The 22979-nt window shown below is 49.9% G+C and overlaps 2 protein-coding genes across 4 annotated transcripts in view; one reads left to right on the forward strand and one right to left on the reverse strand.

The window, feature by feature from the left end:
* The first annotated feature begins 665 nt into the window (after window positions 1–665).
* On the forward strand, window positions 666–9510 carry Ef-1a-f1 (translation elongation factor eEF-1 alpha chain). Of its 2 annotated transcripts, none has more exons than XM_011147783.2 (4): window positions 666–812; window positions 4995–5898; window positions 6525–7018; window positions 8258–9510. In XM_011147783.2, exons 2-4 carry the CDS (start codon window positions 5076–5078, stop codon window positions 8324–8326), a joined length of 1386 nt encoding a protein of 461 aa, XP_011146085.1. In that variant the 5' UTR covers window positions 666–812; window positions 4995–5075; the 3' UTR covers window positions 8327–9510. The 2 variants fall into 2 exon arrangements, with proteins under 2 accessions (XP_011146085.1, XP_011146076.1); XM_011147774.3 differs by lacking the exon at window positions 666–812 and adding an exon at window positions 1100–1459.
* A 1429-nt stretch (window positions 9511–10939) lies between these two features.
* The window catches only part of cwo (transcription factor cwo), a 67945-nt gene continuing 55905 nt past the window's right edge, over window positions 10940–22979 (reverse strand). Inside the window, exons 1-4 of one of the 2 annotated variants that reach the window (XM_011147761.3) lie at window positions 18784–19505; window positions 15032–15215; window positions 14254–14490; window positions 10940–12850 (exon numbers count right to left, since the gene is read on the reverse strand). In XM_011147761.3, the coding sequence (XP_011146063.1) occupies window positions 12228–12850; window positions 14254–14490; window positions 15032–15215; window positions 18784–18900 (1161 nt within the window). In that variant the 5' untranslated portion in view covers window positions 18901–19505 and the 3' untranslated portion in view covers window positions 10940–12227. Of the gene's footprint in view, window positions 12851–14253; window positions 14491–15031; window positions 15216–18783; window positions 19506–22979 lie in introns of those variants that run through there. The other variant, XM_011147753.3, reaches the window with a different exon arrangement.

The following is a 22979-nucleotide window of genomic DNA, read 5'->3' on the forward strand; positions in this document are numbered from 1 at the left end:
AATAAACGGATGATGGAGAAACCGCTTTGATTGAGAAATATGCGAATTCACACGCTGACAGAATCAAACAGCTCGCTCAGGGATGCGCGCGCAGCGCTGTTTCGAATTTCCCGCCGCCCTCAAAAACACAACAGAAAGCTTGGAGCCGAACGCCGGGCGACTGGAGACGGAAAGGAAAAATACAAAAGCGAGATCAATAAAAACCGAGAGCAACACGCGAGATATATTCATCGCGCAGGCCGGTCAGGCCGACTTGCCGAAGTCGCGCGGTTTTTCCTCGCGGAAAACATGTTTTCAGAACCGGATGAGCCCTCGAAGCGCGGAGCTTGCGCGTCGGAGAGGAGTGCACCGAGTGATCTGCACGCGAAAGGGACAGAGAGGGAGAGGAAGAGCGACCATCGTAATCATCGTGGCCGCGTTCGTCGACAGCTAGAGAGTCGTTCTTTTGTCGTCACCGCGGAAGAAAATAGACGCGCGTCGCTCCGCGTCGGACCAATCGGGAGGGGTGGTTGCGATACGGGAAAAGCTCGCCGGCGCAAGCGCCGCGGCGCGGAAACTCTCAGATGGCGCGACGCTCGTCGCTTCACCCTCCATGCTTTCTCTCTTTCCCTTTACCCCCCTTTTTCTCTCTCTCTCTCTCTCTCACTCTCTCTCTCTCTCTCAGTTTCTCTCTCCCGCTCGTTCTCGCTTTGTCTCTCTCTATCTCGAGCCTTCGCCGTCGAGCTTTCGCCGTGTGCACGCGGCAAGAAAGGAGAAGCACGTCCGCGGAATTTCAGCGTGGAGAGCCGTCTCAACTTGAAGAAGCCTCGCCGGTGAGTAAGCTATTCAGCCCAAGAGCGACGACGCGCTTATCGTACCAGCGCAGCGCAACGTGAACCGTTCCGGACGGCATCGAAGGGCCGCGAAAGCTCGATCGCACGAACGTTCGGAAAAACGGACATAAGACGGACAGACGGACGGACAGATCGGAGGTTCTCGTGCAAGCTCGAGCCGGCTCGCTCTGTCTCTCTCTCTGTCTCTCTCTCTCTTTCTCTCTCTCTCTCTCTCTCTCTCTCTCTCTCTCTCTCTGTCTCTCCCTCGCAAGCGCGCCAGCCAGCCATCGTATCGATTCGAGCCGGCGCGCCGTTCGGGCGAATCCGCCCTCGACTCGTCGCTCCTCGTAAGCTCGTCGCGAGTTCGCGGTCGCAAGCGTCTACTACGGCTACGGCGCGTCTCGAGAGCCGGCCCAGAGAAAAGGGTTGCTGCCGCGGGTGAAGGGACTGTGCCGTCGGGACGAGAGCGACAGTGGGCTCTCTCACGTAAGGACAAAAGCCGATCGAGCGATCGGCCATTACGCGAGGTTCGCGAGTCGCCGAGCAGCGTTGCGCTTCGTTCAAGCCGACGCGGCTACTACGACGGGTGCTACATCGTCGACTCCCTTCGTCCTTGGCTCCGTACGAGACTCCTGTGCTGGCTCCAGGTAGGTCGCTCGCTTGCTGCAGCTCGGCCTGCGATCGCCGTCGCGCACGATCGCCAAGTGCTACCAACTACGCGTCGCCGATCGTCTCCTCCGCTCGTAACCTCGTTGCGCGATGTGTCGTAATCGCGCGTCGCCTCGCCTCACGCGCGCGATGCGGCAGGAGCTGCGAAAGGAGAGCGAGAGATCGCGATCTTCCGCGGAGAAGCATCGAAGCGGGGGGGGGGGTCGCGGGGGATCGGTCAAGGGTGCGGCGGGACGAAGGCGGGTGGCCTCCCGACGGGATTCCTCGCGAGTGACGCGCCGCGAAGATGCGCTACCTCCGGAGCGAGCAATCGCCGCTGAGAAATGGCCGCCACAGTGACGGCCGCTGTGACTATTATTAGAAGAGGCCGCTTTGCCTACGCGGGGAGAGAGAGAGAGAGAGAGAGCCTGCCTCGCGCGCACGGACGGGAAGCCGCGATCTTCACCCACGAGGCCAGCCCGATCCGTCGCAGCTCCGAGGACTCGGTCTCAGAGCATCCCGTCGACGCGAACGACCGTTCATCGCGGCCGATCCGGCCCGAGACTGCCAGCCACAAGGCAGATCTTCCGCGTAATGACGTCACACTCTCGTCGTCCCAGCGGCCGGGGAGGCGGGCTTGGCGAATCGATGGGAGCGTTTCGCGATGTTTGCCTGATCCGCGCTCCCTGCGCCGCGAAATGAACGTCGATCGATGGGCTTCGGTGCGGTACGCTCCGGCAGATTGCTCAACCCTCGGCTTTTCTCCATGACTTCACGACTCTCCTCGACGGAGTCTCCTGAAATGCGCTTGGACGGTTGGCCGCGTTGGCGGCTTTGCGTTGGGATTTCATTGGTCAGGACTGCGATGTAAATTATCGAGCACGCAATTCCCCGCCGGTGAGCCGCGAGTTGCCTGGACCGGCAGTCGTATATCGCAGAGTGGCTTATTAATTAACATGTTCGATCACGAGACCTTCGCCGAGAGGGACGAACAAATGGCCGATTATCGGGCCGCTCGCGCGACGACGACGCTGCGCTGCGCCGCGCCGCGCCGCGCCGCGCGCGCGACTTTTAAAACGCCCTGTACACCGCACCTTGCACATAGGGCGAGATTGCTAGGGCAGCATCGTACACCCTTTATTGATCTAAAAGGCGGTCTCGCGGGACGGATTACCTGGGCAGCGACACGGTTCGGGTTCATCGGGACGACGGGATGATCGGCCCTCCAATCGAAGCCGCGCGCGCGAATCGACCGACGTCCCCGTCATCGCCGTCATTATCGTCAGCTACGGTGGCGTTTTTATTCCCCTCTGCTTTCCCGCGCGCACGCTTGCATACAGGCGCAAGGGATCGCAATCGCCACAGCGGCGGGTAATAACCGCGCACACTCGATCCGATAGCACTCATATTTATATACGTCCGCCGAGAGTTCACGAGCCCTGCGTGGGTCTCCTTGAACGAATCAATAGCCTTTGTGACCGGCGAAAGGTCCTCCCGTGTGCCACGCGTCAATATTTATCGGCCTCTTAATATCCGATCAGCGCGAGCAGCGCGCGCGCGAAACCACTCGAGAGCGCTGCCATTTTTCACTCGCGGCGACGAGCGCAGAAATTGACGACGTCGCAGACACGATTGTATTATCCGTTACCAACACGGCGAGAGGGCTGCGGGGAGGGACAGGTTGAATTAATGAGAGGGCGGACGAAGCAAACGCGTTCTGCTCGAAGGAAATAGAACTTCTCTCTGGCTCGTGAAAATCTGCAATTTCCTCTTCTTCTCCGGCTGAGGCCGGACGGAACTTTTGACGATCGTTGAATCAAATTCGTTTCTAAAAATCGGAGATTTTATTCTCTTTAGTGAAAACGCAACGCTTAATCCTTTCGTTGCCGCATTATCGCCCCGTTGCACTAACATCATTTTCGTTTAAGCGGGGTTTAATATAGATGTCTGTCTTTATTTATTTATTTAAGAAAGCGAGATAGAGATAGACTTATATTTGAGCGCCGCTGAAAATTAAAATAATGTTGGTGCAACCGGGCCTAATTCAGCCAATCTCTTTTCTCCGTAAGAAGCTTAGCCAGCTCGCCGGCAGCCATATTATTTTTTGCGACTCGTCAAAATCAATCACAAAAAAAACAATCACAACTACCGACTGCAGATGCAATGATTGAATGATTTCTCGCTGGTTTATCCACCTCTCTCTCCCTCTCCCTCTCTCTCTCTCTCTCTCTCTCTCTCTCTCTCTCTCTCTCTCTCTCTCTCTCTCTCTCTCTCTCTCTCTCTCTCTCTCTAGTACAATAATAATTTACAGATGATCTAGAGAATATAAAATATCCAGCGGAGGGGGGGGGAGGTAATAACGCAAGAGTTGGCCAGCCTTGTTGCATGATTCAGCGCGTGTACGCACAACCGAAGAGAGCCGTGAACGCGTCGCGAAGCTTCCGACCGAATCATGTCGAGTCTTAAATGCATAATTACATGTGAGTTAAATATTTACGCGGGTACATCATAAACGGCCTGGCGCGCGCTGACGTTCAAGCGACGTTTAGCCGCGCAACTATCCGTTACAAATAGCGTACGTCGCACGAGTACATTTACGCGAGATATTATCAGCGTACACGCTGATAACTAAATGATGGGTCCGCACGCGACATTCAGACAGACAAGGGCGAGCCAGCCGCTACTATTTACCGTTTCCCCGTGTAAGTGGACGACACTTATAAAACAACAATTTTAGAATGGCCTATAGCCGAGGCACGCGTGGACGTGCTGGACTGGCTCGGGGCGGCTCCTTTGAGTTCGTGGCGCGCACCGATTTAGCAGCGAAGACGACCAGCTCTATAGACACTTATTGCCGCTATACAGCCTCGCTATAACGGCAAACATGTCGCGTGCGGTATTAGATCACGTCGTCGCTGTGGCCATCAAATCAACGGCGCGATCGATCGCTACACACAGGCGGACGTAAAGCCCGCGCGCTGGCCGGCCGGCCGGCCAGCTCCGCTGTCGTCGATCATTAGTTCCAAATACCCCGCGAAAAGTGTTTCAACATTTTCAGCCGCGTAATCGTGCAATGAGAGAGCGACGGTCAAGGAGCGACTTTTGCAGCAAGTGTTGGTGCTGTCGCTGATGTGTGCCGATGACGTCATAATTCAGTGATGTCATCAAGTCAACGATAGCCTACGATAGCCTGCGATAAAAGTTGACAGGAGTTGATAAGATCGCTAACTTTAGCGATAACACCAAGTCGCTGACGATATCAACTTAAAGTCGTGGCAACGTCGATTGGGCTTAGGTTTAATGACATCGCTAATTATAAAGCGTTGGTGGTAGTAATTTTACGTGTGTATTATTAACGCTATTTTTTTCTAAATAATAAAATAATAAAATAAAATCTAAATAATAAAATAAAAACTAGAGGAAGATATATATATATATATAGTTGGCGCTGAAAATAATGATAATTTCAGTAGCGCTTGAGCGTTGTTCTCTCTCAGCGTGAATAACCCTCCACGACTAATTCTGTCTCGACAGGTAGCTAGGGAGCGCGAGAGAGGGAAAGAGAGAGAGAGAGAGAGAGAGAGAAAGAGAGAGACAGAGAGAACCGCCTCGACAATGGGCAAGGAGAAGATCCACATAAACATCGTGGTGATCGGCCACGTGGACTCGGGTAAGTCCACGACGACCGGCCACTTGATCTACAAATGCGGCGGCATCGACAAGCGGACGATCGAGAAGTTCGAGAAGGAGGCGCAGGAGATGGGCAAGGGCTCGTTCAAGTACGCCTGGGTGTTGGACAAGCTTAAGGCGGAGCGCGAGCGCGGTATCACCATCGACATCGCCCTGTGGAAGTTCGAGACAGCCAAGTACTACGTGACCATCATCGACGCGCCTGGGCACCGCGACTTCATCAAGAACATGATCACCGGCACCAGCCAGGCGGACTGCGCGGTGCTGATCGTCGCGGCCGGCATCGGCGAGTTCGAGGCCGGCATCTCCAAGAACGGTCAGACCCGCGAGCACGCGCTGCTCGCCTTCACGTTGGGCGTGAAGCAGCTGATCGTCGGCGTCAACAAGATGGACATGACCGACTCGCCGTACTCGGAGACCCGCTTCGAGGAGATCAAGAAGGAGGTGTCCTCGTACATCAAGAAGATCGGCTACAACACCGCCTCGGTCGCCTTCGTGCCGATCTCCGGCTGGCACGGCGACAACATGCTCGAGCCGTCCCCGAAGACGCCCTGGTACAAGGGCTGGAAGGTGGAACGCAAGGACGGCAACGCCGACGGCAAGACGCTCATCGAGGCGCTCGACGCTATACTGCCGCCGTCCAGGCCCACCGACAAGGCCCTGCGACTGCCTCTTCAGGATGTCTACAAGATCGGCGGGATCGGGACTGTGCCCGTAGGTCGCGTGGAGACTGGTATCCTGAAACCAGGTGATTACATCGATACTCGCTTGTCTCGGTTGATCTCACTTCCGGATCCAGTCGATGCGCTGTTGACTCGCGAGCGAGTCTACTCGAAACAAAATTTTGGTAACGGGATATTAGTTAGCGTTTATCAGTTAAAAGTATCGTCTATTGATATTTTCAATCTGCTCTCTGGGCGGAAACAATGTTGAGAACGATGTTGAAAAAAAGCATATCATCGAGACATGTGATGTATGAATTTATATATTACAAATATATAAATTTGTAATAAATGTATAAATTTATATATTATATATAAATTTATAATATATAAATTTGCATGATGCACGCATAGGTGCATCATGCAAATTGCATCATGCATTTGACGTGTAACACGTAAATTAACTGTAATATATGAATCTTTTTACCGCATACATTTTGTAAATTTTGATATTAATATAAATACAGAATCTCGGTCGCGTAGTAACTCGACCGCATATCAACGGACATTACTCTAGAAAACACTCGAAAAAATTTCGCAGGCTCGCCGAGTAACTTCGTTTCTCTTCAGGAGAGGAACCAATAAACCAATAAACTCGAAAGCAAATCGTCATTCACGTTCACAATCGTAATCCGAAACCGCTTGGTTCAAGGTATGTTGGTGACGTTCGCGCCGGCCGCCCTGACAACCGAGGTGAAGTCGGTCGAGATGCATCACGAGGCCCTGACGGAGGCTCTGCCGGGCGACAACGTCGGCTTCAACGTGAAGAACATCTCCGTGAAGGAGCTGAGGCGCGGTTATGTGGCCGGCGACTCCAAGAATCAGCCGCCCCGCGGCGCCGCCGACTTCACCGCCCAGGTGATCGTGCTGAATCACCCGGGACAGATCAGCAACGGCTACACGCCAGTGCTCGACTGCCACACCGCCCACATCGCCTGCAAGTTCGCGGAGATCAAGGAGAAGTGCGACCGCCGTACCGGCAAGACTACCGAGGAGAACCCGAAGAGCATCAAGAGCGGCGACGCCGCCATCGTGATGCTGCAGCCGACCAAGCCGATGTGCGTTGAGGCCTTCCAGGAGTTTCCGCCGCTGGGTCGCTTCGCGGTCCGCGACATGCGTCAGACCGTCGCCGTGGGTGTTATCAAGGTAGACTCGAGAGTTATAACTTCACGCGAGAAGCTTAAGATAAGAGCGAGTGAGCTGGAAACTTTTTCACGATGCAGCCCCTCTCTCTCTCTCTTTCTCTCTCTCTCTCTCTCTCTCTCTCTCTCTCTCTCTCTCTCTCTCTCTCTCTTTCCAAGCGTCGACTTATATCTGACACGCAGTTCGCGAGTCGCGGACTTTGTTCGCTCTCGCAGACCTTCGCTCGGAGCAACCCTTTCGGAAACGGGATATTTTTAAGCCGGAGATATTTTCATGTAAGATGCGCTTATCGTCACACGTATCCCTGATACTTTGCGCGCGCGCGCGCGCACGATGATCGCTTGGCAATGGCGAAACGTCAACATATTTCGTCGACGTTCTATTTATTCCATACTTGCGATTGGTAAGCGTCCAAACGCGCGCGAGAACGTCTTACTTTGTGCGGATTATCGCAACAAACTTAGCTTCGCCATGTGAGCACCGGCTTTGACCGAAGAACTCTTTACTTTTCAGCGGTGGGTAGCTCCGCGAGCAAGTGAAGCAAGAGCTTCACCTTTTGAGTCTCTCGACGCATTCTTAAAGAGGAAGAATAGGAGTTGCACGATAACGTTGATTATCCAGTTACAGTTTATCTTCTTCTGAAAGCTTATCTCGATGATTCAGCTTACCTGGAGGAAACCTGAACTCCCGCTGAACTTCCTTCTCTTTTGAACGTTTCAGCTTCTTCCCGCTGAAATCGTCTCTCAAAGGAGACACTGTTTATCTGTGGTGGTTCTACATTAACCCTTAAACATTAGGATGGGTGAAAATTTACCCGATGATATTTGTTAATTGCTGCTACTAGATAGCAGCACGTGACACAGCAGTGTCCTGCTGAGACCTATAATGTTCATAAATATTTATAGTTCATATACATTCGAAAAAATAAAAAAATTAAAAAAATGGGTGAAAATTCACCCGCCCTAGTAATAAGAGGTAACAAAAACATCCCAGTGTTCAAGGGTTAAGATAACACTTTCAGAGTAGAAAGATGCAGCTCGTCAATGATTATTGTCTGTGCTGCATATTCTTCTAGATGCATTGAAGATCTAAAGGTATATTTTAATTACAGAGAGACGACAATCACACACACACACACACACACTAAGCGCCAACTCGCGCTGAACCTGGCGCGAATATTCGTCTCTTCCCGCACATCTTCTCCGCATTTGATTGTACAATTGTCGATTTCTCGTCCCGCAGAGCGTCACCTTCAAGGACACCCAGGGCAAGGTAACAAAGGCCGCGGAGAAAGCCCAGAAGAAAAAGTAACCATCAAGCTTCCTCGGAAGCTCGCAGTCCGCCGGCCGGTGCCCCGCAGGCGTCCCCGCGCATGGACCCTCCACCACCACCACCACCGCCACCACCGTCAGGACGCAGCACGCCGCGGCTGCTCCACTCGACTCATACTCGACTAATACCAAAAGTCATAAGATGTTGTGCTTACCCCCGTTACATTACCCGGTAGTGTTAAACCCGCGCATCTATCCGAACCTGCACATTCAGTTCACCCACGCCCCGCGCACGCCTCACATATGCTAGGAGGAAGCGTTGCCCGCGCGTTTTACTCGCAACTCATTAATTACTACAAGTATTGACGATATGTGTCCGATTGATTACCAAGAGGTCAGAAAAAAAAGTATATATGAAACAACAAACCAAAAGTCGATAACCAAAAAAAAGAACAAAAAAATGAAAAACGCAAACCAAACCGGAAAAAAAAAGAAATACAAGAAACAAGCAAGAAGTACTAAGTTCCCTTGGACTCTACGTGTGTAGTTAGGTTTTTCAATTGATACAACAAACAACAACAACCGAGCATCGACGACGACGAACGACGACGACAAACGGATCGCAGTGGTCGCGAAGACTGCCACGCATTTTGGGATCCTCTCGTCGCTCGCGAGGAAGCGAGGCGGCGGCGGCGGCTGCGGCGGCGGCGACAGCCCGACCGGCCGGTGAATGTCGTCGGAACGGAAGGAAAGCGCGGCGGAGCGAACGTTTCGGCGGCGACGCCGCGAAGCGACGTCGGGCGACCGCCACCGACTCGCGTCCCCTGATGACCTCTCGCGATCGATTCTTCTTTTCGAAGGGTTCATTAAGGCTGATTTGTTCCGAGACTTGGTTGCCTCGCCACGTGCGTGCACGCGCGCGATTAGTTTTATTACTTATAAGATACTTATATCCGTAGTTAGGAATCATTAGAGACTACCACGCTCCCCTCCGTCAGCGAGTCGCCGGCTATACCCTCCTCCCTACTCGCAGGGGCAGCAGCGCACGATGTCTGTCTCTACTTTTCGGGAGAGGGCTGTGTGAATCATCCAGCGTCGCGAGTCGCCCGCGTTGATCTCGCCGCTCTCCCTCCCTCGCCGCTCGCGATAGACGCGTTCTACGATTGTTTTCGACCCTTAGCCAGTATTATGTTGATGTAATAAAAGAAAATCTTTAATTGCACCCGCGCCAGTGTCTTTCTTTCTCCCCGACGTTGGCAGCATGCAGATTTCTCGTTCTTAGTTACGGCGAACTGAAATTTCCTTCTGTTTCTGTGGCCTGATGATGACCGCCGATCCAGACTCGATCGTGTACGACTTCCACAGAGCGAAAGTGTCCAGAAAGGAAAAAGTTCGTTGGAAACTTACGCGCGATACGGCCTCGTGGATGTACAAGTGAAATCGAAGTACTTGAAACGAGCAACATTCACTCAAACAAGGTGGACCCGTCCATGTGTGGTTGGCGCAAGGAAAGGCGCGGCTCTCTATGGTAAATATAATTTATTCCGCGATAAATTCTTCGTTAAAGTTACAACTATAGACATGGTATGTACAAATATATTTAATGCAGCGATCTTACAAGAATTTAGTGTAATGCAGGTCTTGGTCAGTCTTTAGTTGCTGAGGCCCGGTTCGGCGGGGCGTCGAGCAGACTCAATCCTCTCGTGATCGAACATGACACAGTTATTTCTATCATATATCCGCGGAAATAAAAGAAGGTGAGAGAAACAATCGAGGAGGGAGAAATAGGAGAACGAAAACGAAACACTTCCCTCATGCGTACGCGTACGCGGGATCACATAAGTGGAATATTCACGAATCGATCGTACTTGTAGGCACTTTTACGCTAACTAACTTACGATCTCGAAATACGGAAAAATCGTCGTCGTACGGCACCGGATCGACGACTCGCGGTCGGCGAATTCGTCGGAGAAGCATCGCGCGACCGCGGCGCGGCCCCGCTTACGACGGGATTTCGCGAGATGAGCGTATCTTACGTCTCACAGTTTTACGAAGCTGTGTTTAGTAAGCAAGGTGTTACATATATGACGAGCTCTTTATACAGATAGATAGATATACATGTATACATATGCACGTGCGTGTATATACTGCCTTTTTTCTTTTTCCACAGTATCGGGAAGCATACGCGTATAACGAATCTCTAAGCGTTGGTGTCAAGATCACGTCCCGCGACGAAAACGCGTCTCCGTGCGGCGAGACGGCACGATGCAGCCCTAAAATTCAGACAAGACGCGGGAATCCGCGTGTGGGAGCCGAAATGTTGCGCCCAAACACAAACGTATTGTGTCCCGTCGAGAAAAAGATTTCTCTCTTTGTTTGGCATGAAAAATTGAATTTCCTTCAGCTGATAACACGGCTATTGTCATGCGTTCGCTGGGTTATTCTGAACAAAGATGGATCTCTCTCTCTCTCTCTCTCTCTCTCTCTCTCTCTCTCTCTCTCTCTCTCTCTCTCTCTCTCTCTCTCTCTCTCTCTCTCTCTCTCTCGCTCTCTCACTCTTCACACATACGCGCGCACACACACACAGCATACGTAAAGAATTCCTTTTCTTTCCTGTTTCGTCTTCTCCCTCTCGCATCTGGACCTCTTTGTGTTTGGACGCAACGAGTGTTGGCTCCGCCGAGAAGCGAATACTCGGCCAGACGCAACCGATCGAACGCTCGATATCCGTCAAGCGAGTGCTCATACGTAAAATTCTTCATACTGATCTTCCGACTGAGAGCAGAGCCGTGTGCGCGCGAAAAGTTTGTCAAACTGACGGATCGGGAGATGGAAAAAAGAGAGAAAGAGGCAAAGCGAGGAAGAAGAACGAGACGAAATGCCCGTTGTTAAAGAAAAGAGGCCGGGAGAGCGGGAGAAAAGGAACGGGTGTGAATTATACAGTAACGACGAAGAAGACACACCGAAGCCAAAAACGACTTGGAGCTTCCTAACCTTAATACTCTACCTATGTACAACCCTTAACACGCTTTCTCTCGAACCTCGTAAATGCTAAAACGACCCACAGCCTCGGTAAATGTACAAACATCCTCGGATTCGACGTCCCCCATGTTACGCGCGTCGAAAGCGACCTGTACGCCACCGTGCGCGCGATCGAGCTTTTCCTCTTCCGTTTGCTTTCCCTTTTCTTATGCGAGCGCAACCGCCAAAGTACGTCGATGAGGCGAAAATCCGGCGCTTGTTCAACACGTTGAATGTCGCGACGATCGCCGGCAACACCAACGGCGCTATGACACTGTAGCGAAATTGTGTTTGATGAAGTCTAATCGATCACATTTGAAACATCGGTCGTATGACCAGCAGATGGTCAATGAAAAACAAAGTGGAAAACACAAGTGGACGTGAATTCGGAGAGACCGAGGCGGTCTCCCTGAGAGAGTTCAGATCTCGCTTTGCGACTTTCCAGGAGATCGTCCCACTTTTTCAATCCCGGCATCTTTGGTTAATGCGTTCAAGCTGCCGTGCGTTCAATCACCGCGGCAGTCAACGTGTTATTAGTCGTTTGACCGTTCGGCGGACGTCTCGAGATGGCGACGTGACCAACGAGCACTTTGGTCCACGATGTTCATGTCCAAGTAACCTTTGAGTACCCTCGGCGACAAGAACGGGACCTGAGTGCAGATGTGATGTTAATCAGTCTGTGTACCGCCGCTTCGTCACGTTCATCGCGCACCGCGCAACCAGCACAGAGTGAGAAGAGTCGTCACCACGACGCGCGAGCCGCTCGGTGATTCTCGCGGAGTGCCGACCTGCCGACCAGCGCTGCCGGCGAAAGACACGACGCTACACCGTCGTCGGGAGAAGCCGGACGACGAAAGCACAAAAGTCTGAGAACGTCAGGCTCTCAGCATCTCTCCTGCTGCTCCCTGCCACTCTCCCCATTATGTCTGATGCTGATGAGTCGGGCTGTGGTGTTGCGACCACGCCGGTGGCATCGACTGGTTGAAGTTGACCGATATCGTGACCGGGTGGAGGACCGTGTCGGGTCCGGTGTCCGGAATGAAGCTGAGGTGCGGCCTGATCAAGGCCGCCTCGACCGTCAACGGCACGTAGAAGGAGCCGGCGTCGTGCAGAGCGAAGATCGGGACTCCGTGCGACGACGAGGGCGACGACATCGGCTTGTCCAAGCCGCAGCCGCCGGCGAGACCGACGACGGGCGGCGAGCTCGACGACTTGACCCGTTCCGCCGAGAACCTCTGCTTGATGGAGCTCTTGAACTTGTAGTTGGCCGGCCGGCACGACGCGGCCATGAGCGGCGTGCTGTGCGAGTGGTTGCTGTGATTGCTGTCGTCGCTGACGATCGTCGGAGGCGGCACCAGCGCCGGTCGCAGCGGACGCTCAGGGTCGCCGAACGAGCTCACGCCGGACGAGCTGGAGCCGTGGTCCGAGTGGCCGTTCGGCTGGCATATTATCGTCGGAATGCTCGTGTGCACGTAGCCGCCGCCATTGATCGCCTTGCCGTTCGACACCGGCAGCTCGTGATGAGGGAAGCCTAGTCGGTCACCTGGCGGAACGCGAGAGCGATTAATGCAGGGGAGGAATCTGCGGCTGCACTCGGAAGCACGCAGCGGCGAACTTGACTCGCGAGCTTGTCATCCCAGGTAGACCCTCGTGGTCGACGGCACTTTGTAATCTTTTTATATTTCTCAAGCAAATATACACTTTATGGAATAGGAATCGGGAAATTTGCATCGTATATTATATTTATCGTCACATCATATCAATAATGCAGCTTTTTTGTTACAGTCGATGCGGTAAAAGAGAAATTCATTCAAAAGAATTTAGATTTTTATAGTTCACACTTCACACACATGCTGTTTTGGACAAGCTTTGGATCAGTCTTTCTTTTGTATTTCTTTTATATTTCTGGTTCGCCAGTTCGTGCGATAAATAAAAAGTACTACATGAATCGACTAATAATAAAGTTGCTGACGGAAATTTATGTGCACCTGTCTCTCTATCTGGGATGAAAGTGACTCGCGATTACGATTATGAGAAGAAAATCGACCCCGAGGAAGCTCGAGTTGCCTCGGAATTGTCGACCGCCTCGATTCTTTCAGCAAAATATTCGCGTTTTTTAGCCACTTATTTGTGTGAAGCCAGCATGAAATCCAATTCAATGAGACGATCTTTGATACTCCAAAATTTTGAAGACTAAAATTATTCATATTATGCTGCAGATACATAACTCAATTAGCCGATAACGAAATTAGTTAGATTCGAGATTCGGTTAAATCAATTAGGTATTTTGGCAGCTGAAAAATTATCTGTATCATCGCGCTCCAGTTAAGTTTCTTTGCTTTTTTACCGTTGGCTAGAGATCTTGCAGCTGAAATTTCTCAAACGTCAAATCGTTTCTGACTGGAGATTCCGACAGATAAAAGTGTATAACTCTGAGATTCAGTTATCTCTGTTTGACTTTTTCATCAACGCGCCCTGATTCCGCCGGCAAAACCGCCGAGTTCCTTCAATCTCTTATTTTTTGTGTGTGTGTGTGTGTGTGTGTGTGTTTGTATACGCGTGGAAAACAAACTTGGAATTTAGTTCAATAAAACGATCATACAAGGCTGACTCGACGAGGCGTTATCGCCTCGTGTTCATCGCTTGATTCACTTCGCCCTTCAACAAACAGAGTTACTCGCGTACCGCGCAGTTGGATCAATCTTCAGATAATTGAAGGAACATCTGTACCAAACACGACCATGGCTTCAGTTTCTCGTTCGCGCGCTCTTCACCGTACCGACTAAATTTCGCAGCTCAAATGCCCACGTGTGACTCTCTTCGCGGCTCGACTCGACTTTTCTTCGATCCGACCTCGCGCGAGAAAACCGACTGCGCGCGACCTCGAAGCCCGGTTCCGTTCTACTCTACTAGATCCTTATCCGGCGTAATAATAACGACACGTACTCGTGGCTAAGATCTTGTCGCAGTGCTGCTGCAAGTGGTTGATGAGCTGCACGCAGAGGGAGTCCCTCGCGAAGTAGCCCTCGACCTCCACGAGGAAATGCATGGTTTCGCTCAGGCACTCCTGAAAGCCCAGCCGGTAATGCTCCGCGGCCGAGGACGCCGCGGTCGAATGCGACATGCTGTCCACGCTGTCCTCGGGATGCGCGTGCACCGGTGTCACCGGCGAGTGCTTGGTGTCTGCGTGAAGAAAAACATTGCCGTGCTTGACAAGTATCGCAAAGCGTTGCGAAGGTGTTTCTCGTTTCTCGCGGAAGCGAAACTACAAAGATCTGTGTATTTCCTTCGAACGAATATCGAGAATATCGGCGAATATCAAGAGCGACCTTGGCTGCTGCTGCTGCTGCTCTCCACTCCCAACTCGCGTGATATTTGCGCTCAAATAGGATTCTATCAACTAGGTCTCTACGAACCATCAAATAGACTCTTCTAATTTCTTGAAATCACGAAGTGACAAATTTAAATAAAATTATATTTTACTTTCGGAAAATCAAGTCGCTTCTTAGCTTCTGAGAACCGCGGAGTAGCTTTTTAGTTTCTATAAAAAAAAAAGCTCCAAAAGTACTTATTCGTGGTTTCTAGAAACCACGAGATAGCGTTGCTTACATCTTCTAAAAGTCACGAAATCTTTTCCCTTTTTCGTTTCTGACAATAGCGTGAAATAGTCGGCCGGGTTCGCAAAAGTCACAGAGTGGAGTAACTGAAGGCGCGGAGAACCCACCTTGCCGAAGGCCCTGGAGATGCTTCATGTGGCGGATCGCCATCTCAATGATCTCCGTTTTCTCCACCCTGCCGCGGCCCTTCTTCAGATACTCCGCTGGTATGAGCCTGCTGAGATCAGCTAAGCAATTGTTCATCCGATCTCTCCTGCGCTTCTCGATGATTCTGTGTGACATCGGATCTTGCTGCAACAGAAACGAGCGCCAGCTACGGTGAGCCCGATCCCTTAACGAGCGCGTTAATCACTCTTCTTAATTGCTCTCCCGTTTGCGTGTTATTTCATATGACGCACCGATGATGATACTCGTCGAAAATAGCAGATTCGACGACAAAAATCGCTGATTTATGAAACCGTTATCCTTCCGACGGGAAGAGGGAGAAAAAAGATACAACGCCGTACAACGTCGCCGGCGATGCATCATTAATTCACAGAGTATCAAAAAAAAAGTGCAAAGTGACGTGACCAAGTATCGCGGATGAAATACCAGAAGCGGTGAGACAGTCGCCGGCGACTTTGGCGAGTGAAGATTCGCCAGAGCGTATGACGCGCCTGCTCTTTATCTACTTGACCTTTCGCTCAATCCCCGCAGTAGTACGAGTCAAGATAATGGTCAGACACGTAACTCGCTTTCCGATCGCCGTACGCATTTTATTTGCATCCTAATCTTCCCAATTAATTGAGCGGCATTGACAATATCGTCTCCCCCGAGCGAGACAGAGAGGGAGAGAGCAGGCGGACGCTCTCTCTCTCTCTCTCTCCCTCTCCCTCTCTCCCTCTCCCCCCCCCTCTCTCTCTCTCTTTCTTTCTGTCTCTCTCCCAAGCGAAGGACGGCAAGTGAGAAGAAGAGGAGGAGACGCAACGACACTTTTGCAACGGACGTTGCACAGGCTAATTACAATTCGCATTCGCGGCCTCGCGTCGCCGCGCGCACAAAAATAACGAACCGTCGCGCGAGGTTCCTCTCGCGCATTCGCCTCGCGTCCCGCGACCGCGAGCGATCGTGTTCCAAAGCCGCGGAGACGCAATAACAATATATAAATGAGGAGAGATTATTGCGTTACATAACAATATTCCGCACGCGCGGGAGAAATCTTTCGATGTAGACACGTGAGAGAAGAAAGCAGCGCAGAGGTGAGCACGTCGGGAGGGCGCAACAAATTATCGCGATAAAGAATAAATGTATCGCAACAAAGGATGCTGCAAATAAAGGATAAATAAGAAGCAAAGGTTCGGAATTTATAGATTTGCAAGCTTCCGCGCTCGAGAGGTCGATCGACCGCAGATTAAGGGGACTGGAGAAGAGTCAGATTGCTGAAAAATCATGCTTGTTTTTGATAATATTTTGTGACGAACTGAATAAATGTGCAAGAATGAAAATTTTAGATTTATTTATACAACATGTGAAGAGTAGAAAGATTTAGTTTATTAACAAATACTCATATAAATATACGTCCATTTGAATTTTAAACGCGTTTCTCTCGAAATTTTATTGTTCAATTGTTCGCAGCGATTTCTCCGAAACTGAGCTTCGTATCGATATGAAATTTTAAAGCAATAATATTTGTTCATCTGGCTCTCAGCTGAGCGATGGACAACTCCGTCAAAATATCTCATTTCGAGATATTACTTTTTTTTCATTGTAAAAGAACTGGAAAATCTAAATTTTTTTCTAATAACAGCTGCTATTTTGTTAATTTTGTTCGATTTCTTTTGTAGTGGTTCACCGGATGATGATGACAAGCCTCCTCAAGATTTCCAGCTAAAATTCGCTCTGATCGGACTGACCACCGAGAGCTGAGATATTACTGCAAAAACAACTTGAAAAAAAAAGGAGAGTATATTTCCACTATATATACGAATATTTGTTAATAAACCAAATTTCTCCGCTCTTCATATGTTGTATAAATATACCTAAAATTTTCATTCTTGCACATTTATTCAGTTCATCACAAAATATTATCAAAAACAAGCGATTTTTTTAGCAATCTGACTCTCTCAAGTCCCCTGAAGCCGCGATGCGCGGCGCCCGAAATTTCCCTCTACGTGCCGCGTGTCACGGCGCCGCGCGGCGCGTATACGTTAGGTAATCACTGAGTTTCGCTCGAGATGTTTGGCTATCGTGCGAATACACGCGGAAAGATAATCTCGAGCGCTCGGCTACGGTCAGCCATGATGTAACGGATAAGTCCTGGCGCCGGCGACGCGTTCGACTTTCGACTACCTGCGCTGTGACGACAATATCCGCGCTGAACGTTTTCCCTGCTGTTATCTTTATCGTCGGGATCGCGTCTGAATGCCTAATGAATTACAATAACACGAGGCACACCGCGAGGCGAGGCGCCCCTCGTGAGAATGAAAAGAAGTCGCGGCGGAAGAAAAGTCTCTCTCTCTCTCTCTCTCTCTCTCTCTCTCTCTCTCTCTCTCTCTTCGTATCTTCATTATTTGTCCACGTGCCTTTTTCGACGATACTGTTTATTTTCTCTTCTCTTAGAGAGAGAGAGAGAGAGAGAGAGAGAGAGAGAGAGAGAGAGAGAGAGAGAGAGAGAGAGAGAGAAAGAGAGAGAGAGAGAGAGAGAGAGAGAGAGAGAAAGAAAGAGAGAAAGTAACTCTCAGCGAGACGCGTCTTGCTTCTCGAAGCGAGAAGCTTGCCACTCCGTTTCGAGGTGCGATAAGTTGGATGCGCTTTTCCTTTTCCCGAGACGGCCGCCGTCAAGATCCGCGAAGTTTTGCGCGAGATAATGGCGAACACACGCGCGCTTGGAGCGTTTTTCCATGCTGCAGCGCGCGGCCGTTGTAGGCGCGTTGGAAACAGCGGACGGACAAAAGCGACGTCACAATAACCTCTTGCGCGAGTCTTGCGCTAATTTACGAGCGCGTAGCGTTTAAACAGCGGAAACGTGACGCTCGTGTTCCTGGCACGCGGCCAGCGCGAGACGAGTTTCCGCGAAGCTCATTCATGCGGAATTACGCAAGCGGACGACACGCGCGCGCGCGTCGCTCGGGCAGAAGAGCGGGAAAACGGCGAGAAAAATGGTGAATTGCGAATTGAGAGCAAAAGGCGATGTAAAAACACACTCCTGTCCGACGGGGAATTTCGTGCGAGAGACGACAGATTCTCGAGTGAGAGATCGCAAAGGATTCCCCCCGGTCGAGTGATACAAATTCGTGGAGGACGGTAACCGCCAGCCGGCGGGTTTCTCGTTTGCATGTTTATGCGATATTTATATTTATATCGATATTTACGCGACATCGATATATCGCCAGAACCGACTCGAGAAGCAAAGTTCCCGCCCGACTGAAACTTCAATCGCGCGACATCGTTTCTCTTAACGATATTGCGACCTACGTCGCCCTACTTAGAAATTACCGTTAGAAAATACGGTCAGTGACAAATTAAATAACGAACGAGCCGTCTCAGCCGTCGCTGAAACTACCACAACAGCAACGCGTGTGAGACTTCTCATTTACGAGAGAGAATTTTTTACGCCCCCGGCCTCTCTGGAATTTTTCACCTTTGTATTTCTCTCGCGACTCTCAAGGTAGCATCAGCGTCGGAAATTGACTCCGAGTTGAAAGAGGAATTTGCACAAATGCAGGGCGAACAAATGCGTGGGTATCTCGCGCTTCGGCATTCCGGAGCAACGCGACCGACCCGACGGAATCCTGCCGGAGGACCTGCGCGCACATTTTTCCGACGGGAAACGACCGTGATATCGATTTCGCTCGCAGCGTTGGCGAAAGTATATATTCACCTCTTTGTTCAAACAACGCCTCTTCCGCGGCGGCGGCGAGTGCACCGACGCATCGACGTGGCTGTTCGCCGGATAGTACTGCATGTTCAAGATATTGTCCATACTGTGCGTGACCATCCTGTCCCGAGTGGCAAAATGCACGACGGAAGACGCGAAAAAGAAAAAAAAGAGGATCGACCGAGAGAGCTTTCCTGCTCCACGAAGACACCGAGGATCTGGATCCGAGCTTCCTCTTGCACTCACTCTCAGCGATGCGCTTCTCCGGCGGAAATGAAATCCTCGTGCGCAGGTACCGCAGGACCACAGCGGCGCGATTGCCGTTCAAAAACGCCCCGAATGACCGCTCGTCGGCTAGGCGAAAGTATCAACTGCTCCTGAAGCGCGCGCGAAAGAAACTCGCAGCAGATCTCGCACGACCGGTCGACTCCCCTCACGATCTCCCGTGCTCTCGAGGCCGCGAAGATCGACTCAACGGCCCATAAGTGTTGAATAATTCCAATTGTCGTGGGAACCGCGCGAAACGACGCGGTCGTTGCGAAAGACCCGACTCGACTGCCGGCGTGAGTCGATTTCCACTTGGACGCTCGCGATATGAGGCCGATGTCTCTCGCCGTTATCGAACCGAGCTCTCTATCTCGCTCTCGCTCTCGCTCGCTCGCTCGCTCCCGGCCGCACTGTGCGTACTCGCGAGTGGCACGGCGACGACTACGGGCGACAAGCGGCGACGCTCGCATTTCTTCAGTCGGGAGGGAGGCGCCGCGCCGCGCCGCGCCGCGCCGAGCCGAGCCGACGGCGACGAGGCATCACGTGTCGGAAACGCAACGCATTACGCCCAACACGTGAGGCAACACGCGCCGCCGAGGTCTCCCCGCGCCTTTCTGCCGCGCGTGGTGCAACCGCCGTACTTCGCGCGCGACGAATAAAGCGTCGTCTACAATGGCAGTAAGCAGTAAGAAGTAAGCGTGAGCGATAAGAAATAATCCAATCACAGTCGATTATGGCAAGAATAATCGGTAAATATATAGAAAAGGCTACACCTCACCGACTTCTTTCATTTTGAAATGTGTTATAAAGGATGAAATTCCGAGTGACTTTTCCTAATACAATTAATACGGGGATCGCTTATAGTTTCTGAGATATTTGACTCAAAAGTTTTATAATTGTACGTTGAAGTATATTTGAAGTGAACAGGCAGTTTTCATTTCAAATATAGGAAACAGTACACATATAAGCGGGAGAGGGGCTCCGCTCCTCCTCAAACAAATCCTAACCTAACCTAACTTATTGCATCTTTATATATTTTTGGACATTGTTGAGAAAAGTTCTCTTAAGATTTATCGCCTGGCTTAACTTATTAATCTTAAATAAACACTTAAGATATTAAAAATAATATCTGCATATAATTAGGTGCTGTGGCTTTTAAGGAGATCTTTTCAACATCGTCCAACAATATATGAAGATGCAATAAGTTAGGTTAGGTTAGGATTTTTTTGGGGGAGGAGCGGAGCCCCTCTCCCGCTTATATGTACTGTTTCCTATATTTCTATGTATACACCATGTATTTGGATTAACTGTTTGGATTGTATTGTAAATAACGTCAGCTTATGATATTTGGAATTTAATTTCAGGATAATCAAAATTCCAAAACTTTAAAATCAAATATCTCGAAAACTATAAGCGACCCTCATATAGTTGTATCAGGAAGTCACTCAGAATTTCATCCTTTATAACATATCTCAAAGTGAAAAAAACCGATAAGGTGTACCCCTTTCTATATATTTACCTCTACTTCAAATATACTTCAACGTACAATTATAAAACTTTTGAGTCAAATATCTCAGAAACTATAAGCGACCCCCGTATAATTGTATCAGGGAAAGTCACTCAGAATTTCATCCTTTATAACATATTTAAAAATGAAAAAATCGGTGAGGTGTACCCTTTTCTATATATTTACCTAATAATTAACTGGTGGTTGGTCCATTTCTTACTGTTCACGCTTACTTCTTGCTGCTTACTGCCATTGTAGACGACGCTTAATACAACGATCGGATATGCAACGACGATGTATGCGCGTCTGTGTCCCCTTTGACCTGGCCGCTTGGCGCAAGTTCCGGTTTTTCTCTCTCTTTTTTTTTCGAGGGAGTCAAAGATCAATCGCGCGCCCCTCCGAAAAGCGGCCCTTCCGGCCGGAGGTGACACGCGCGTGACACCGAGCGTGCCACCGCTCGCGGAGATATGCTTCTCCCCATTGTGTCAGAGTTCTGCGTTTTTGTGCACGATGAGGACAATTTTCCTCGGTTTCGAGAATTTCGGGATGCATGCGGGATATTGCGAAGCTCTCTGATGCGCACCGTCGACATTTTCAACCTTCTGCACAATTCGCGTTTAAACCTAAACGTGGGAAATTACGAATATATATTTTTGTATATTTCTGTATCAATATTGAGCTTCTTTTCTGGGCAAATGCCTACATATTTGCCAATATTTCTATTTGTTTGATTTTTTACTAATTTCGTAATTGCGACTGACTGACCGAGGAAGGAGAAGGACCAACAGGGGGCAGCTTTTAAGCGCAAGATTTTAAGCGCACACATACATATTCGGAAGAATTTATATTTCCAATTATAACCGCGCGTATACGCGTGTCCTGCTTACATACCACGCTCGAGCAATACTCACCACGTGCAGGAACGTGCAATTTCGCTCGCTTTTATGATAATCGCGTATTACACACTTTATGCCGCCGCCCGGCGCGACACCCGCAACGCCGCAAAGCAACTTCGTATTTATCGGAGCGACGGATTAGCGGATTAATCATTCAAAGGCATTTTCGTGCGGCAATTGATGTAAATTACCCCGGGAATTATGCTCCGGCGCATACGCCTTGCTGCATAAATCGCGCGCCCATTAATTGAATTAATTAAATTTCATATCTGTTTATCTCCCAGCGGCGAATGAATATTTGATTATTAACGTCAGCAATTTTACCAGCTGCATCCCGCAACACGCCGCGCCATTACGGTCCATTTAACGAATAGGGCCGGCGTTTAATAATAACAAAACCGGCAGATGTCACGCGAGAGTAATTAAAGGTCGACTTGAAAGCGCGCAAACACATTCAATTACGCGTCTCCCGCTTTATCCGGAATAACACCTAGCGGTGCGATCGGTTCGCGCATTTCCAAGTAATTACGCGCGCTTCTCTCCGCGCTATTATCGATGGCCGGGGAAATAAATGCGCGGGACGGACGGCGAAAACAAGCGAAACGTTAGCGCCGCTACGAAGTGAGAGACGCACGTACGTACTACTGTGATCAAAAAATAAGGTGAATTTTTCATTCAAACTTCGCGGGTACTATAAAATCATGAAATTATTTTTTTGTGGGTTAATAGCACTGTCTTTGACATCTATGCAGAGTTTCATGTCAATATATTCAATTGCTGCAGAGCTATACGTGTTTTTGTAAACGTACAAAAGTGAGTTTTTCGATTTTTACTATGTTCTGATTTTGTTGAGCAAAGAATTTGCATTAAATTTTGTTTGCGGAATGAATATTCTGCCGCGGAAACGTTGAGGATGTTGCAGAAGGCCTTTGGTGATAAGGCTATGTCGCAAGAAAATGTTTACAGGTGGTACAAAGACTTCAAAGAAGGCCGAGAACGAGTTCAAGACGAACAGCGCCCCGGACGACCATCAACATCTACCGATGAAAGCCACGTCAAGGAAATCAAAGATTTGCTGTTCGAAAATCGTCGATTGACAATTAGAGACCTTGCTGATGCTACGGGCATTTCATTTGGATCAACCCAAACCATTTTAAAAGATGTTTCGTGCTTCAAACGCGTCAAATCTCGATTGGTTCCGAAAACACTCAATTTCTTCGAGAACATTTCGCCAAAAATTCGACCCATATCCACAACCACTGTTTTCGTCTGATTTAGCACCGTGCGACTTCTGGCTGTTCAACAAAGTCAAAAGACCGCTCCGGGGACACCGTTTCGACTCGATTGAGGAAATCAAAGCCGAATCGAAGAAAGTATTGAAGGCCATCCCGGAAAAAGACTTCTCTGACTGTTTCGAGGATTGGAAAAAACGTTGGCATAAGTGCATTGTGTCGGACGGGGAGTACTTTGAAGGCGATGAAATTGATTTGGAAGAATAAACAAAGATTTTTCATTTTATAAACAAATTC

Source organism: Harpegnathos saltator, unplaced genomic scaffold, assembly GCF_003227715.2.
Source record: "Harpegnathos saltator strain DR-91 unplaced genomic scaffold, Hsal_v8.6 scaffold209, whole genome shotgun sequence".
In the NCBI taxonomy this organism is placed as follows: Eukaryota; Metazoa; Arthropoda; class Insecta; order Hymenoptera; family Formicidae; genus Harpegnathos; species Harpegnathos saltator.

Excerpts from the sequence above, each read along its gene's own strand:
- Ef-1a-f1 (XM_011147783.2), top strand. The coding sequence starts at position 5,076 with ATGGGCAAGGAGAAGATCCACATAAACATCGTGGTGATCGGCCACGTG. Across the intron at positions 5,899-6,524 it reads GACTGGTATCCTGAAACCAG|GTATGTTGGTGACGTTCGCG; the intron begins GTGATTACATCG and ends GCTTGGTTCAAG. Across the intron at positions 7,019-8,257 it reads TCGCCGTGGGTGTTATCAAG|AGCGTCACCTTCAAGGACAC; the intron begins GTAGACTCGAGA and ends CTCGTCCCGCAG.